This window comes from Ammospiza caudacuta, chromosome 3, assembly GCF_027887145.1.
Source record: "Ammospiza caudacuta isolate bAmmCau1 chromosome 3, bAmmCau1.pri, whole genome shotgun sequence".
Lineage (NCBI taxonomy): Eukaryota > Metazoa > Chordata > Aves > Passeriformes > Passerellidae > Ammospiza > Ammospiza caudacuta.
Window position 1 is genome coordinate 114,331,287 of NC_080595.1, and position 16,253 is coordinate 114,347,539.

The 16,253-nt window shown below is 40.3% G+C and overlaps 1 protein-coding gene across 1 annotated transcript in view; it reads right to left on the bottom strand.

Annotated features, from left to right (window-relative positions):
• The window catches only part of PKHD1 (PKHD1 ciliary IPT domain containing fibrocystin/polyductin), a 239,029-nt gene that overhangs the window by 76,350 nt on the left and 146,426 nt on the right, over positions 1 to 16,253 (bottom strand). The window contains exons 51-54 of the mRNA XM_058801804.1: positions 10,792 to 10,929; positions 9,560 to 9,568; positions 2,963 to 3,067; positions 2,256 to 2,343 (exon numbers count right to left, since the gene is read on the bottom strand). Of these exons, the coding sequence (XP_058657787.1) occupies positions 2,256 to 2,343; positions 2,963 to 3,067; positions 9,560 to 9,568; positions 10,792 to 10,929 (340 nt within the window). The remainder of the gene's footprint in view (positions 1 to 2,255; positions 2,344 to 2,962; positions 3,068 to 9,559; positions 9,569 to 10,791; positions 10,930 to 16,253) is intronic.

A 16,253-nucleotide genomic window follows, 5' to 3' on the forward strand; every position in this document is an offset into this window, starting at 1 on the left:
ATCTTTTGAAATGGCAGGAAAGTCCTTTCTGAACTGATTAGCTGATTCATACTGGAAAATTATATAGAGCAGCTCCTCTCCTTCAATAAAATCCACTTCCTTCAGCTTTCATTTTCCTTCAGTTTTCATATTCCAGCACTACTTTACCTATTTCCTGTATCCAACCACATGAACTCTTAGCTGGCTATTGGTAGATTTTTAATGAAAAATAAGGCATTGTTTTTGGTTGGCTTTTTTTTTCCTTTCTTTTAACAACTAAAACAACTCTTTGTGCTATATTTAATGCGCATACATTAACTCCAAACACTTGTATCTTAGCACCTCATGATATTTCACATAAAATATCTGGGCAGCAACCCAGATCTAGCCTGGATCCATTTCATCCAAGTGTTTAACTGGCATGCTTCAGTCAGAATCTGCTTACTCTGATCTCCCATCTCAGTCAGGGAAGGAGAAGAATTTCCAGAGGGTGATTCTGAAGTTGCAGGGTTTGGATCAGGATCAGCTACACAGCAATTCCTAAACAATTAATCTGCACTGAATGCACAGCTCTGAGAGAGCTCACAACAGATGAGCACTGCTGGTGAGGTCTTTGTGCTCCCACTGCTCATCTTCACAATCATTTCTCTAAATGCTGACATGACACCTCTACCCTGGTGGGAACTCTTCCAATAAGGCTTTGTTAGGCCTGGCTGAAAGGCAGAAACAAGGAAGGAGACAAGGAAACAAGGAAGAAAGGAAACAAAGAAACAAGGAAGGAAAGGAAACAAGGAAACAAGGAAACAAGGAAGGAAAGGAAACAAGGAAACAAGGAAACAAGGAAACAAGGAAACAAGGAAGGAAGGAAACAAGGAAACAAGGAAGGAAGGAAACAAGGAAGGAAGGAAACAAGGAAGGAAGGAAACAAGGAAACAAGGAAACAAGGAAACAAGGAAACAAGGAAGGAAGGAAGGAAGGAAGGAAACAAGGAAACAAGGAAACAAGGAAGGAAACAAGGAAACAAGGAAACAAGGAAACAAGGAAACAAGGAAGGAAGGAAACAAGGAAACAAGGAAACAAGGAAGGAAACAAGGAAGGAAACAAGGAAGGAAGGAAACAAGGAAACAAGGAAGGAAACAAGGAAGGAAGGAAACAAGGAAACAAGGAAGGAAGGAAACAAGGAAGGAAGGAAACAAGGAAACAAGGAAGGAAGGAAACAAGGAAGGAAACAAGGAAGGAAACAAGGAAACAAGGAAACAAGGAAGGAAACAAGGAAGGAAGGAAGGAAACAAGGAAACAAGGAAGGAAACAAGGAAGGAAACAAGGAAGGAAACAAGGAAACAAGGAAACAAGGAAGGAAGGAAGGAAACAAGGAAACAAGGAAGGAAGGAAACAAGGAAACAAGGAAGGAAGGAAACAAGGAAGGAAACAAGGAAGGAAACAAGGAAGGAAACAAGGAAGGAAGGAAACAAGGAAGGAAACAAGGAAACAAGGAAACAAGGAAACAAGGAAGGAAACAAGGAAGGAAACAAGGAAACAAGGAAACAAGGAAACAAGGAAACAAGGAAGGAAGGAAACAAGGAAGGAAACAAGGAAGGAAGGAAGGAAGGAAACAAGGAAACAAGGAAGGAAGGAAGGAAGGAAGGAAGGAAGGAAGGAAGGAAGGAAGGAAGGAAGGAAGGAAGGAAGGAAGGAAGGAAGGAAGGAAGGAAGGAAGGAAGGAAGGAAGGAAGGAAGGAAGGAAGGAAGGAAGGAAGGAAGGAAGGAAGGAAGGAAGGAAGGAAGGAAGGAAGGAAGGAAGGAAGGAAGGAAGGAAGGAAGGAAGGAAGGAAGGAAGGAAGGAAGGAAGGAAGGAAGGAAGGAAGGAAGGAAGGAAGGAAGGAAGGAAGGAAGGAAGGAAGGAAGGAAGGAAGGAAGGAAGGAAGGAAGGAAGGAAGGAAGGAAGGAAGGAAGGAAGGAAGGAAGGAAGGAAGGAAGGAAGGAAGGAAGGAAGGAAGGAAGGAAGGAAGGAAGGAAGGAAGGAATTCTCAGCTTGATTCATCCTTGGAATTTAGATTTCTTTAGAATTAGTGTTGGAAGGGACCTTAAAAATCATCAGCTTTTCCATCATAATGCAATTTTCTGTAACTTAGGTTTTTTTATTCTATCTATACAGAATTCAAACAGACCCCATCACAAAGAGAAAGAATAATGCAACTCACAGGAATATTAAATACAAACCATAGCAACAGCAGCCAAAATTTAATATTTGAAAGCATATTTAGCCAAAATACCACCTTTCATTGCCAGGAGCAACATTAGTTCCCAGATGTGTCCAAGGCATCTTAGGATAAGCACTATAAATTTGCACCTGTCCATAAACTCCTGGGGGAAAAAAAAAAAAAAGAAAGAACAGAAGGAGGATTTCAAAGGTTAAAGAAAAAGAGACTTGAGAAAAACTGAAGCAATAACTAAGTATATGAAATCTATGTATTTATTAAAGTATGTTTTTATATTTTCTGAGAAGTGTAAGAACACTCAAAATACAAAGTGAAGGAGCAATAAGTCCTCAATAAAGTAAAATGATCATTGCATGTACAGGCAAGAGAGGGGATTTTACCACAGAAGTCTCATTGACACAAATTAGATTTAAAGGAGTTGCAGACAATGATATCTACCATTAAAAAAAATTCTAAGTAAAGAAATTAGGTAAAAAACTTGAGGAATGAAAGGTACAAAAATTATGTGGCTATTATTAATCTTTCTGGACAATGAACATTTTCCCCCCCACCTCTGGAAAAGGGATCCAAAATCAGAGGACAAACCCAAAATACAGAAACTTTTCATAGAGATGATATATCCCAGAAGATTTAATGTTAGCTGTAAAATTTGTGTACCTTTGTTTGAAGTTTATCTGTACCAAAGAGTAACAGTCTCAACAGTGGTAGATTTGGATATTACCAAAAATTAGTTTCCTATGAAATGTGGACTTCATGTTTCATACCAATACTCCCTGGGTGCACATTTATATCCTCCAGACGATCACAGAAAATCCCTTCAGAAGCCCGAAGAAGGAACAGCAGCTTTAAATCCCTTTCTAGGGGATATTCTAGGGGATATTGCAAAGAACCTGCAATAAAGACAAAACAGCATCAAACCCACGACAAAAGTATCCATGGCTTCTGTGATTCTAAAAACAAAGGGAAACTAGGGGGGGGAATATGTGTGAATCTGATTTTAAAGAAATACCTAAATGGCTGAATTAGTATTTCCTTTCTCAAGCAGTTTTTGCTTTTTTGCTCCTTCACCAGTTGAAAGGTAATCATGCAGCAAGGATGGGAAAAATTGAAAGATTGAGGAAAAAAATTAGAGAAAAATAAAGTGCCCAAGAAGTTTTGGGGATAACTGCACAGTAAACTGTATTCCAACTTTGCCTTCATTTCTTTCACCAAGGGTAGTTTACAGTTTCAGAGGAAAATGGCCCAGCACTACACAGATACTAAGGAGGAAAAAGTAGGACAGTTTTTGCCCTGGAGAAATGTATGCGGAGTCCAGTAAAGGAGTTCAGCGTTCCTTTAAAATTAGAGATTAAATCAATTATGCAACAGAAAACTGCAGCAGATGTAGAACTAAAATATATATATATGTATCTGTACAAAATTAGCTGGCCTGTCATGTTCTTTTAATATTTAAAAATTACTAGTTTGGAAAAGAGAGCTGATTTTGTATCCTAAAGAAACACTTTGCTTTAAGAGCCTTTTTTTTTTACTTAAGTGAAATCAATAAAACAATAAATTGTTTCCCACCAGCATCTGACTGATAACTGAGGATATTTAAATTCTCTGTACAACTCTTTAAAAGGCAAACAGTACAAGACTTGCATGTTCCCCATCTAATATCTCACACCAGTGAACATGTATATTCTCTGGGGACATGGATGGAAGTATTTTCCAGTGTCCATCGTCCACCCAATCCAGGTTTGATTTCCTTGTTTAAACTCACAAAACTGTGTTTTGAACAGAGGAAAAGAAGGAATTAGGTTGTTTCCAAATATGCTTTCATAATTTCTCATGTTTTTTACACCTGGTTACAAAGCATTTACTATTATAGTTAAGTCAGTTAAAACCATCTCATATACCCAATTTTCAGCTCAGTTTTAAAACAATTTTTAAGTAGGCTTCCAGACTTAACAATCATGTACAAAGGATTGGAAGTGGGGATTCTAAAGGATGAATTGGAAGTTCTCCTTCCATTAAAAGATTTACATCTACATTTAGCTAAAAATCATAACTTTTAGTCCAAAAAAGCACAACATTAAAAAATGATACCCTTGTTAAAAAAAGAAAGCCAAAACCACACAAAGAAAGGATATGGTCAGAGTGAAAAACAAAGATCATAATAAAACTATTTATAATGGAAAATAAAATAAAATTCAAAAGGGAAGATAATATTCACAGAAATTCTTCAGTGTCTGGAAACTGTAATTAGAAAATGACACAAAAGAACACAGTAGTCACCAATTAGTAGAAAAAAATCTGCTTCTTTTAAGAATATTTAGAAGAAAAATAGGCTTAATACTTACTTATTGCCATCAATAGTTCCATGGGTTTAAATTAATAGATTTTAGTAACTTGATGCAAGTGCTAACAGAGAGTTTTACAGGAAACCCATTGGACTATTAAGGTGGACTCTTCAATAATTTTGGGATCACTCATGATGTCTGAGAGTCCTTGAAAAAAGCTAATATTGTGCCAATATTTCAAACAAAGATAAAAGTAAGAGCCCCAGGTAATTACAGGCCTGTCAACTTGACACTGATTCTGGGGGAAAAATAAATAAAAATGGAATGTCCAACTCTGAACACAATTAATAAATCATTAAAGGTGGATGATATAATTAATGCCAATCAACCTGCTTTTATAGAAAAAAAGGTCTTGTGAAACTTCCTTGTTATCATCTCCTAATGAGATTACAGGTCTAGTTGATAAAGATAATAGCTTTGTTATAATATAATTGGCTTCTCCAAGGCACTTGGCTTAGTAGCACAAAACTTTGTGATTAACAAATTACACAAGTGCAGCAGGAACATGGCACACACTAATTTACAGCCTGAGTGACTGGAATGGGGACATGGACTCAACCAGGCTGGTCCTGCAAACCCTGTGGCATTCCATGTTTTATTAGGGACCCAAATTTGTGTGAGGATACTGAAAGTAAGCAGATAAACTGACACAACTGGAGAGAACAATTACAAGGATGCTCTAGGAAAGTCAGCAGGAATTTAGAAGTGAAGAATTAGGAAAAAAATTAAGAATTCTCTAGGGGACCCTGATTGAGCAAAGGTGGTTGGATTCGATGATCTTCAGTGATCCATTCCAACTTTATCCATTCTGTGATTCTCTAATATTGAACATAATAAAGCAAGAGGTCTTGAAAAGGTAAGAATCTCTCTGGGAATGAATGGGGAAGAATGAAAAATAAAGGGAAAAGCTGAGTAAGGTCTCAGATACACACTTTGGCTAAGTCTAAATAGATTCCAGCAGAATGGAAATGAAGATGTGGAAGCAGCAGCTACTTCAGCTTACTCATAAGGGGACTCCAACATAGTTGATTCACACAAGTCACAGAGCTGGGTAAGTTTCAGAACCTTATGAAGTAACCAGCAATGAAATCACAGATCTTGTAATAATTTTGTTGGATACAGCAAACTTGCCACAAACAACAGGAATCATGATTTCTGCAACACATAAGGGAACAATCTGGGCTTTAAGTGTCCATCTTTGGACTTCGGTTGTGAAAACTTCAGATTTCTTGTCCCACTTTTCTGTGGTGAGAAAAGCCTACATAAGACCACACCAAGCTGCCCAATTCCCCATCCTGCATGAGATGAGTGGAAATAGATTCCCTTTCATGCTTCTGCTCCAGCTGGAAGCCCTGGCAATTTGATGAGCAACCTCATTGATCATAAAGTGAAATATTAATATGCTGCTGGCAGAGAACCAGGAAAAAGGATGCTTGCAACCTGGAAATTATCAAAAGATGGAAATGTCTGGTGAGACGTGCAGAAAAGGTCAGGAGGCACTAAAGACAGAGGCAGGACTCCCACAAACACGTTCTTCCAACTGCACTACACAGTGCAAGAAAACCCAATCATTTATGATAATCCTGTGTTAATAAACAACCTGATGTGTTAATAAATTCACCACTGACACATGCTGTCCTGAAGAAGTGTGAGATGCAAATGCTGAGATTGTAACACAGATCTGTTAGCACAATGGTTTCAGCTGGTTCAGAATCCTTCACCATCCAGGTCCAACCCCTGGAGAGGAGAAAACCTACTACGAGAAAAAAGGAGGGAATAAACAGGAGAACAGATATAGAGATGTGGTTTTTTTCTACTCAGATTTTCATTTATCCTGAACTGTGGTCTGGATCTAGTTTGTTGAGTTTTAAAAGCATTTTCCATTGTTTTCATATTTTAGTTCTGTTCCAGATGTTCCTCCTGACAGATTTTTGCTGTATTGTTTGGGGTTTTGTGCCATAGCAAAACCCATTCAATTCTTTCCTAGAATAGTGGGTGTTTCCTCCCTTCTAGCCTTCTCTTTTTTTCACAACATAACACTCTGAAACAGCTGTTGCATATAAGAGCAACGAAATCTCTGAGACAGATCTCCTTCCTTCACCTGGCAAACAGACTTTGCCATCTTGTCTTGCTGGGACCATCTCCTCTATCTCTGTTTCCTGAATCCAAAACTTCTTGGACTCTAACTACCCAGCTATTTTAAAAACTGTGTCATATTTTCACCAGAAAGTCTGAGGAGCTTTTATTCATGATCAATACCCAGCAGGACAGCACCTACTGTTGGTTCTCTTCTGGAGCTTCCTTCAGGTGTTCACTCTGGAAAGCAGCCTGGAATAGCAGCCAAACAAGGAGACCTCACTTTGTGGCCTCTTTCTGCCAAAAATACAGAAGATTTCAGAAGTCCTCAGCTCCACATCTCCACAGCTGTGGAGTAGGAACCAATAGCCAGAAGTGGGGGGTGAATGGGGAATAAGTGGTGAGACAAGTAGGATGGGATCTGACAGTCCCTGCACCCTCCAAATCCTCTCTGGAAGATGGCAGATATAAGACAGGGATAAATGACTGAAGAGTGGAATTTTTAAGCAGAAGTTGCAGGCAGGAGGAGACAGCTGAGGGTGCCCAGAAAGATAGGAAATCCTTATAATTAGGCAACTGAACATATTTCTGGGGAGAATCATATACCTACATTCAGGTTTTTTAATGTATATTTTAATGGGTTTTTTAAAATTTTTTAAAATGTAGATTTTTTCTAGATACCTTTATCAACCAGTCCCACTGACTGCAGGGGCTCCACTGGTTATATTGGATAGACCTCTACTGGAACAGCAGCAGCTCATGTGCTGATATCCAGATTACACCTAAATTTGGGTGTCTAGAACATGTGAACCAAATCCCTTCCCTACATGGAGCAATCAGTTAAAAGAAACTGAAGGTCCTGGAAGGGGTCAAAGCCAAACAGAGGCTGAGGGGTTCAGGAAGAGAATACAGTCATTGAAGGGAATACAAACACTCCAATGAACTTTTCAAACCAATTTTTTTTCTGTGATCTGGAATGAAAACGCATCTCGTTACACCAACAGAATCCCTTCTTCATACAAGTTGGACAGCTGTGCAGGGATGGTGTGTGCAGGGTGGGACTCAGCCCAGAGCCAAATATGGGACCCACACAACAGAAGTGCTGGAGAAGTTGGAAAAGACAGTAAATTGGTGAAACTCACTGGTGCTCTAATTACTGCTCTTTATTTACTGCTAACACATGGCCATTTAATGAAATACACTGATTTATCCTTTGACAAAGCAGTATGGGGGTTCTTTCTGGAAAAGAGGGGGAATAAATGCATTAGAGTTCTCACCACAAGCAAGATAAGGGCATTAGAATTGTCTGGGGTTCTCTCTCTAGACAATCAAGCCATGAGCTAATGATGACCTTAGGCTTCTTGCCTCCAATGAGTGACATGACTGACAAGCAGCCATCAGGAGATATGTGAAGGAGAGAATGTGACAAGTTGAAATAAAAAGAGAAATCCTATCTGGATAATTACTTGGCGAGCTCTACTATAAAAAGCAAAATCGGCCTGCCAGCAAAGAGCAGCTGAGTGCAGTTTAGTTCAGGATGAGTCCAACAGATCAATGTGTGCCAAGTGAACTTCAACATTTCCTTCAGCTTTATTGGGAGCTGGGGGCTTTGCTCAGCAGTGGAACAGGGCACTTTCTGCACATATCATCTGAGTTTTAATGCTTGTGGGTTAAAATGGACAGAATCATCCTGGCTGAGAATGGAAAAACAACTGTGAGATGTTGAACTCATCATTTCTTACCTTGTTTTGACACAGATGTGCTAAAGATATTTAGCACTTCACTTTCTCTCTGAACCTCAAACTTCCTTTTATAAGCTGGAAAAATAGCCAATTTTTACAATATCATAGTAGAGAGAAATAGAAATAAATGGTGTTACTAAAATTCTACTGCAAACATCACCATAAAATAAAAGACTTTGAAGGATAAAGTGAAAGAGAGAAACTCCTTATCTTAGGGGTAGGACTATGAAAGTAGAAATAATCAGAAAGTTTCCCTGAATCCAACAACATTAAAGGTCTAGGAGCACCCAGAGAAATTCCTGTGAGGGTAGATCCACACATTTTCCTTTGGGTTTTCTGAGAGTTCTGACAGAGTTCTTTGTGGATCTTAAATCATCTCACATCTTCCAGGGATCATCATTCACATGGATTGTGATCATATATTAAAGAGAAAAGTAATTATTGACCCTGCATAGTCAATGGTGTTCCAAAAAATCTGATTTCCCAACCATCACTACTTTCTCATCCCAGTTTGCCTGTAAATCACTGTTTCAATAAAATTAATTAGATTCTTGTTATGGTTGATAAACTCCAATTTTACACTGTTTTTTTTCCCTTTGTTACATATTTTCCATCATCATTTAGTTGCTATACACTTATGGTCATGACTTTAACTTCTGACTTTGTTTTCTCTCTGCAGAGAAGAAGTCAAGTGCTCTGGAGGACACCAAAACCAGATAAGATGAATTTCTAAACTGGTCTTTGTTCTCTAAAAGTTCAAGGGAACTAAATACTCTAGCTTTACCAGAAAGTCTTTGTCCCAGGCCACAGAATTAGAAGGAACAGCATGTGGCTATAGATTGCTACACTGAAAACAGGGCATGGAGAAATTACGCAGCAGGCAGGACCTGGGGATTTGGCTCACGTGATGCCGACCTGAGATCCTGCTCAGGCAATGCTGAATGCTGATGTCCACATCTATTAAATCTGTTTACTAAACTGTCTCATTATCTATTTTGTGTCAGGATTTCTTTAGGGTGTGGTGGAATTGGACAGATGGGCTTCAAAACCCTTCCTTCAGGCGTGGAACAGGCAGGGTTGGACAGATGGGCTCCAAGACGTTTCCGTAAGGCCTCGAACACATGGGAAGGGAAAGGGGAAGGCAGGAAGAAACAGGCACTCCCAGCTCTACATGCAGGCAGAGAAATGAGATTTGGGAAACCTGCAGAGCCTCTATCCATCATCTCACAGCTGAAACAAGGACAGCTCTCCAGGAGACGCTGGACTGCGACTCAGCAGCTGCAAATACCTGTTTGGCTTTTAATATCATTACTACTCACAGATGTGCTGGAGGGGAGTTTGTGCAGCAAAGTGCCTCAATGTTTTTTTAATAAGTGTTTTTAGCAATGAACACATGCTTTTTCTTAAAACCAATATGAAACCATATTTAAAGTGCAAAGGAGTCTGAGTAAGAAATGACTGACAGGTTTTAAGTATATATATTTTTTAACCTCCCAGATTATGCTTTCCAACCTCTTTTTCCAAAGAAAAACACAAGACAGCAAAATAACTTTTTTGGCCGGTACTATATTAACTAAACAGTCCCTTGAGATTAACAACAAACAAATACTGAAGCAGACTTCCTCAGGAGGTGATTACACAAACAAATTCTCTTTTTAAAGTTCATGAAACCAATCTTGAGAAAGGTCAAACAATGATCAACAATGTGATCCCAGCGTCCTAAGGATTCCTGTAAGTATTTATAATGCCTGGCTTTAGAAACCTTGATATTTAAAAGGAATTATGTGCGTAATTACTTCAGAGAGGAAAAACACCAATCCTGATTGTTGTAAATAATGTGGAACAGCCCTGGTGACTTTGGGGACTGTGAAACAGCTGGAGGTAGAGGCAAGGTGGTACCTTCCTGTGGTCCTGGTGCTCATCTGTACAGAGGGATGAGAGGAACAAATGTGCTGAATCCAGCTGTTTCACACCACAGCAGGATTTCCAGGCATTCAGGGAATTCTTCATTACTCTGTTTATGTTGGCTTTAAATATTTCTGTGTCACAAAAAGTGTCCTATCAATGCCCATAGGCACCAGGCATTGCCTGAACACTGGGGCAGATCCTGCCCTGAGGAATTACTGTCTCATAAAGCAACCCCCACAGGGAGCAGGGAGGGCTTTTACACATATCAGATAAAATCTCTGCCCCGGTGAAACCAGGAGTGGGGTGCAGTTGCCATTAAAGGAATAGGTAATTAGCTCCAGTGGATAATCATCCTGCTTCCCATGGATCCTGGGTGTCCAAACTGCAGATATCCAGATAGCCATGGGGCATTAGGTTGGACAGCATGTTTATGGTGACACTTTAAGTCATTCTCCACAGTTTTTTTTTTCCCTATCAAGAGCAGAAATAACCCCCAGGCATCCCAAAGATCAGCTGTTCACTCACCCACTCTCAGCACACCCCCCAGCACCACGACACAGGCTGTGCTCAGGACATTGCTGGAGTTGCTGGGGAACTCGAGGGTCCCCAGGATGTAGAGTCCTCTCAGAGGGGGAAGAGCCACATCCACCAGGATGGTCCTGTCTGGGAAATAAAGCAGAAGGTTGTTTAGGTCAATGGCAGCCTGACAACACCACTTGCCAAAAAGGATATCAACTTGGCTTGAGTTTTGTTAGTCAGATTGGTTTTCATAGAATCGTGGAACAGCCTGGGTTGAAAGGGACCTTAAACATCTTGTTCCAACCTCCTGCCATAGGCAGGGACCCTTCCACTATCCCATGTTTCTCCAAACCCTGCCCAACCTGGCCTTGGACATTTCCAGGGATACAGCCACAGTTTCTCTGGGTAACCTGTGCCAGGACCTCACCATCCCCTCAGGGAAGAATTTAATCTTAATATCTAATGTAAACCTACTCTTTTTCAGTTTGAAGGTGTTAGCCCTTGTCCTGTCACTCCAGCCCCTTGTAAAGAGTCTCTCTCCATCTTTCCCATTGTTGCCTTATGGAACTGAAAAAGGCAAGAGAGTTCTTTTGAAGACAACAAGAATGACAAAATGCCTCATCCCTGGAAGCATTCAAGGCCAGGCTGGACAGGGCTTGGAGCAACCTGGGATAGTGGAAGGCATGCCTGCCCATGGCAGGAGGTTGGAACAAATGAGCTTTAAGGTCCTTTCAAATACAAACCCTTCTGGGTTCTAGGATTGATGGAAATGGAAAAACATCCTTCAGTATCACTGAGGTGTGTCATGGTACAAAGGGCCTGCAAGTCCCCACCTTGTCAAGAGCAGTGATCAGGTTGACAAACTGCAGCCACACACCATGAACTACCTCCACTGACTCTCTATTAGCACTTTTCCCTCTTTTAATCTTGGCTTTGCTCTCAGTTAGGTTTATGTATGAAAACTCACCTCTTCCTCACCATTCAAGAGCAAAACTTTGCTTACCCAAACGCAACCTGCAGGAAGCCAGAGCTCATGGAACCCCAGAATCGTTAAGGTTGGAAAAGAGCTCTGAGATCACTGCCAGGTCCACCATGAGTTCCATTCTGCATTCATATTCCCCTCTAAAAATCAGTTAGCAATGACCAGGGCAAATCACCATTCCCTCAGATCCATAAGGAGAAAGCAAGGGGAATATTTTTATATTTCAGAACAGAGTGGAAACTTTTGTGGCTTGAGCACAATGACAACATCACTGTTGCTTCCTAAAGCTGTAATTCTGTAAGGAAACTTTAAAATGTCTCTTAAGTGTTCCAAGTAGGACATGAGCAAGGATGTAAATGGTGGATCATTTAGAGGCAGCCCTCTGCACAGAGGTGAATTCCACCCTCAGGGCCCATCTAATGCTCCTGGATGTCACTAAGAGCTTCTCAGTTGATTGCACTGGAAAACAGCTCAGGCCCTGAAACTGTGGTTTCCATCCCCTTTCATTATTGACAAGAGTAACAGTATGGTGCCTCTCTCAGTCAGTGGGTGCTCCTGGAAGAAGGAAAAGCAAGGTGTTTCCCTAAAAAGGGGCTCAATAATATGATCTAATAATGGCTTTCAGAGAAATAGATTGCATGAAAAAACAATCTTCAACATAAAGACAGCCCTACCCTACACAGAGATCTTGTGTGACTCTCATTGTTTTCATAAGCATTCATTGCAAGGCATTGATGCAAAAAAAGGGGGAGATTAAAGAACACACATATTTTTCTGGTGTATTTTGACAGAGTGGTGAGAATGGGACACTTGAAACCGATTTTGTGTGGAATATAAGAACCATGAATTGTCTTGGGAAATGGTTCAGCTACTTAACAGTTTCACTTCTGCCTGTGGACATTGGCAACTGCTGTGGATGGGAACACAAATGACCACAAAATGGGTAGCACAGAGAAAGTCCTTGCCAAAAATCTTGTAATCAGGGGCTGGCTCCAACTATTTAGCACACACATTTAAGAAAATTTCCAAGCTCTGCTTGCAGAAAACATAATCAATATGATTCTGTGAAAATCTGCATGAAGTACACTCAGAATCGGACTGAAAGAAAATATTAGTAGCATTTTCTAGTTTTTTACTCCCTGGTTTTGTAACCCTGTAGTTTCAAAACCTCCAGGGAAAGGAAAAATTTATTTCAGGTTCTATTTTCAGGTTTGGAGTTCTGGCTCTGCTTACAGACTTGTTTGTCTCCTACCTACATATTCCTGCCCTTATCCCTGTGAATCAATTATCCCACCTCTTCCTTTTCCCCTCTGCATTTTCGTCCTTTCTCTCTGGCCACAAGCACCCTGAAAGCCCAGGACATCTGTTCTAAAGGACTATACCAAGTACAGCAGCAAGCCATGGTAAACCTGAACCCCTCATCCCAAAACAAATTCCCTGTATCCTTGGGCTGAAACATCTTTCAAGCATGCAAAATTTTGACAGCATTCAGATGAAGTAAGTCTCTAGGGAGCAAGTGCATTTTTTGCCCCTCTAAATCTTATGGTTTTAGTACTTAATATATTTTTACAGGCATGAGGAGATTCCTGTCTATAATCTCTTTACAGGACAGGTACAGTCCCATGCCCTGCAGAGTTGTGAAGGGAAGGCTCAGGATGTGAGGGTATGAAACCGAGAGGAGAAAAAAGAAGGAAATGTTGTTAAAATGGTATCTCTCAGACAGAAGGGGAATACAGTTTGTGAAATCAAAGCTCAAGAATGTGGCAAAAAATCTGCAGTTGACAAAGGCCATAGGTATATTCATCAAACACAGGCTGAAACATTTTTACAAGGAAGAGCAGCAGTGCTCCCAGGCATGCCATTTATATGTCACATTTCAGTCTAGAACAGAGATTTTTTGCTGAGTTGCACATCTTTCTGAAAAATGTTTTATAAAAGAAATGCTGACTGCTCTGTATCTGTGGCATCATGTGTGTAAGCCTCGAAACAGAGGAGTGAGAAATTCCCCTGCTCAGAGATATCTCTGCAAAACTTGAATTTCCTCAGTTTAAAAGGACAACACTCTGGGGTGTGATGCTTGAGGTGTGAAGTTCTCAGAGGGTGAAATGCTGCTCTGCAGATACAACAGAACACTCCTTTGAGGGGGGGGGAAATGTTTCCACACTTGAGGAGGAAAACAAACACATTCAAAGGCAACTTCCTTACAGAATACACTCATTTACCTCGTAGAGGGAGATATGACTTAGCAGTTAAAATAATAGACTTTAGGTCACTGAGCTCAAAGGATTTACCTCCAGAAAAAGACAAACTGGAGCTGTTTTCCCACCATGAAAATATTCATATAACTGCAAGAAACCACTTTCAGCAAACCATAGTTTGAGCTTGAGAACAGGGCAATATTTCATTGTACATACACTTTCTTCAGACAAAAAGCTCAGGTATGCCAGAGTCTTAATGTTCATACGTACAATACTGAGAAGGCATTAATGACTACAGCAATGACACAAAATGCCTTTGATCAGCCACATTGCTGTATAAAACACCATAGCATGCCATTGAATGGAAATCAGGCACAACAGAGGAGCTATTATATGGGATACAGTACTCCAGCATTCATCTCTTCAAACAGAAAAACTTCAAAGAAAATCAAAATCAGAAAATGAAGAACAGAGTGAATTTCACCACTGGAGAGAAAAAAAAAAAAAGGCAGATAGAAATTGCCAGAGGCTACATGATATCATATCAATACCCTTCAAAACAGCATTCCTTTGCTTGGAACTATAACACACTCTCCTCCCACCCAGAGCATACTGCATCAGGAGTGTGCCACCCTAAAACCATAAACCAAAGCCCTGAAAATCCCATGGCTTTGGGAAGCTGATGCCACTGCTGGAATGGCATGACTGAACTCCTCTGGCTTGTTTTCCAAGGTGGTGTGGCTGCTGCAGCCTGATGCATGTGACAGGTCCTCGTGGGATGGCTGTGGCTCTGGAGGATGAACCTCCAGGGATAAAAGCACAAGCTGTGGCAGCCTGAGCTGAAGATTTCCAGATCAGGCTGGAAGAGACTCATATCCACTGGGGAGACAGACACTGAGGGGAATTATAGCAATACATCAACACTAAAAGTCCCTTTTACATGAGGAACCCAGCTTTGTTGCAAGTGAAAGTCATCCTTGTACTAAGTATGTGAAGTCAAACAGGGCAAATAAAGAAAGAACTTGGTACACAACTGTAGTGCTGTTTGCAGGGGTCTTAGGATGAGGGAAAATAATGTTGACTCCATGTTTCAGAAGGCTTGATTTATTATTTTATGGTATATATCATACTAAAACTACATTAAAAGAATAGAAGAAGGGATTTAATCAGAAGGCTGGCCAAGAATAGAAAAACAATCATAACAAAGGCTTGTGACTGACCAAGACAGTCTGGACAACTGACTGGGATTGGCCATTAATGAAAAACAACCACATGAGACTAATTACAGATCTACTTGTTGCATTCCACAGCAGCAGATAATAATTGTTTACATTTTGTTCCTGAGGCCTCTCAACTTCTCAGGAGAAAAAATCCTAAGGAAAGGATTTTTCATAAAACATGTCTGTGACACACAACACTAATTTCCAAGCTTGACCAAATCTCTAGATGCGTCAAGCAGACACCAAGCAAGAACAGAAAAACCTGGTTTCTAATATGTATATTTTGCTAATAGAGGCATTTTCTACCTTTTCAAACCTTCCTGAGACCAGCCCATGAGGTAGCCTTAATGTTGCAGTTCTGCTTATTTTGTTAAATAAGCAAATTGAAGCCTTCAATAGCTAGATTTAGACAGTGCCCCAGCTCTCCAGTGAACTCTGGCAATCCACATTCAGTCAAAGATTTCAACTGTGTCTGACCAAAGTCTTTCCCTGTGCTTCTTCACACTAGAAATGAACACTAAGCATCTATTATTTGCTTTTATGATCCGAAAACTGATCTATTATTTGGTTTTATGACTCTAAAACTGTTCTTTGGGGGCTGAAAGGATTGAGCCAGTAATACACAGCATACCAGAAGCAAGCTCATGTCTTGGCTTTCAACCAGAAAATCATTGTAGATGGCTCCCAGAAGAGAATTTTAAGTAACCAGAAGACAGCAAAGAGTAAGACACAGCTGCATCTCGCCAGGAGTGAATCACAAAAACTTATTTTGGTGTGCATAGCAGCACAAAGTTTGAGTGGTTTCTAGAATATTTGTTCTCATGAGAACAAATTCTCACCTTTTTGAAGCCATCTGGAGTCATTCTGAGTTTAGCAGGGTCTGCACAAACCAGAGGAAAAGGGAAGGGAAACATCCATAAAATGCTACAATTAAACATTCATTTGAAAGTTGTTGATTTCATTTTAGATTTTGGATCCAAGCAAGGGGCTGGCTTTCTTTGAACTGGAGACTGAACACTTGTGGCAGCAAAGCAAAGCATGCAAAATGGACAGAAAATTTATCTTGCC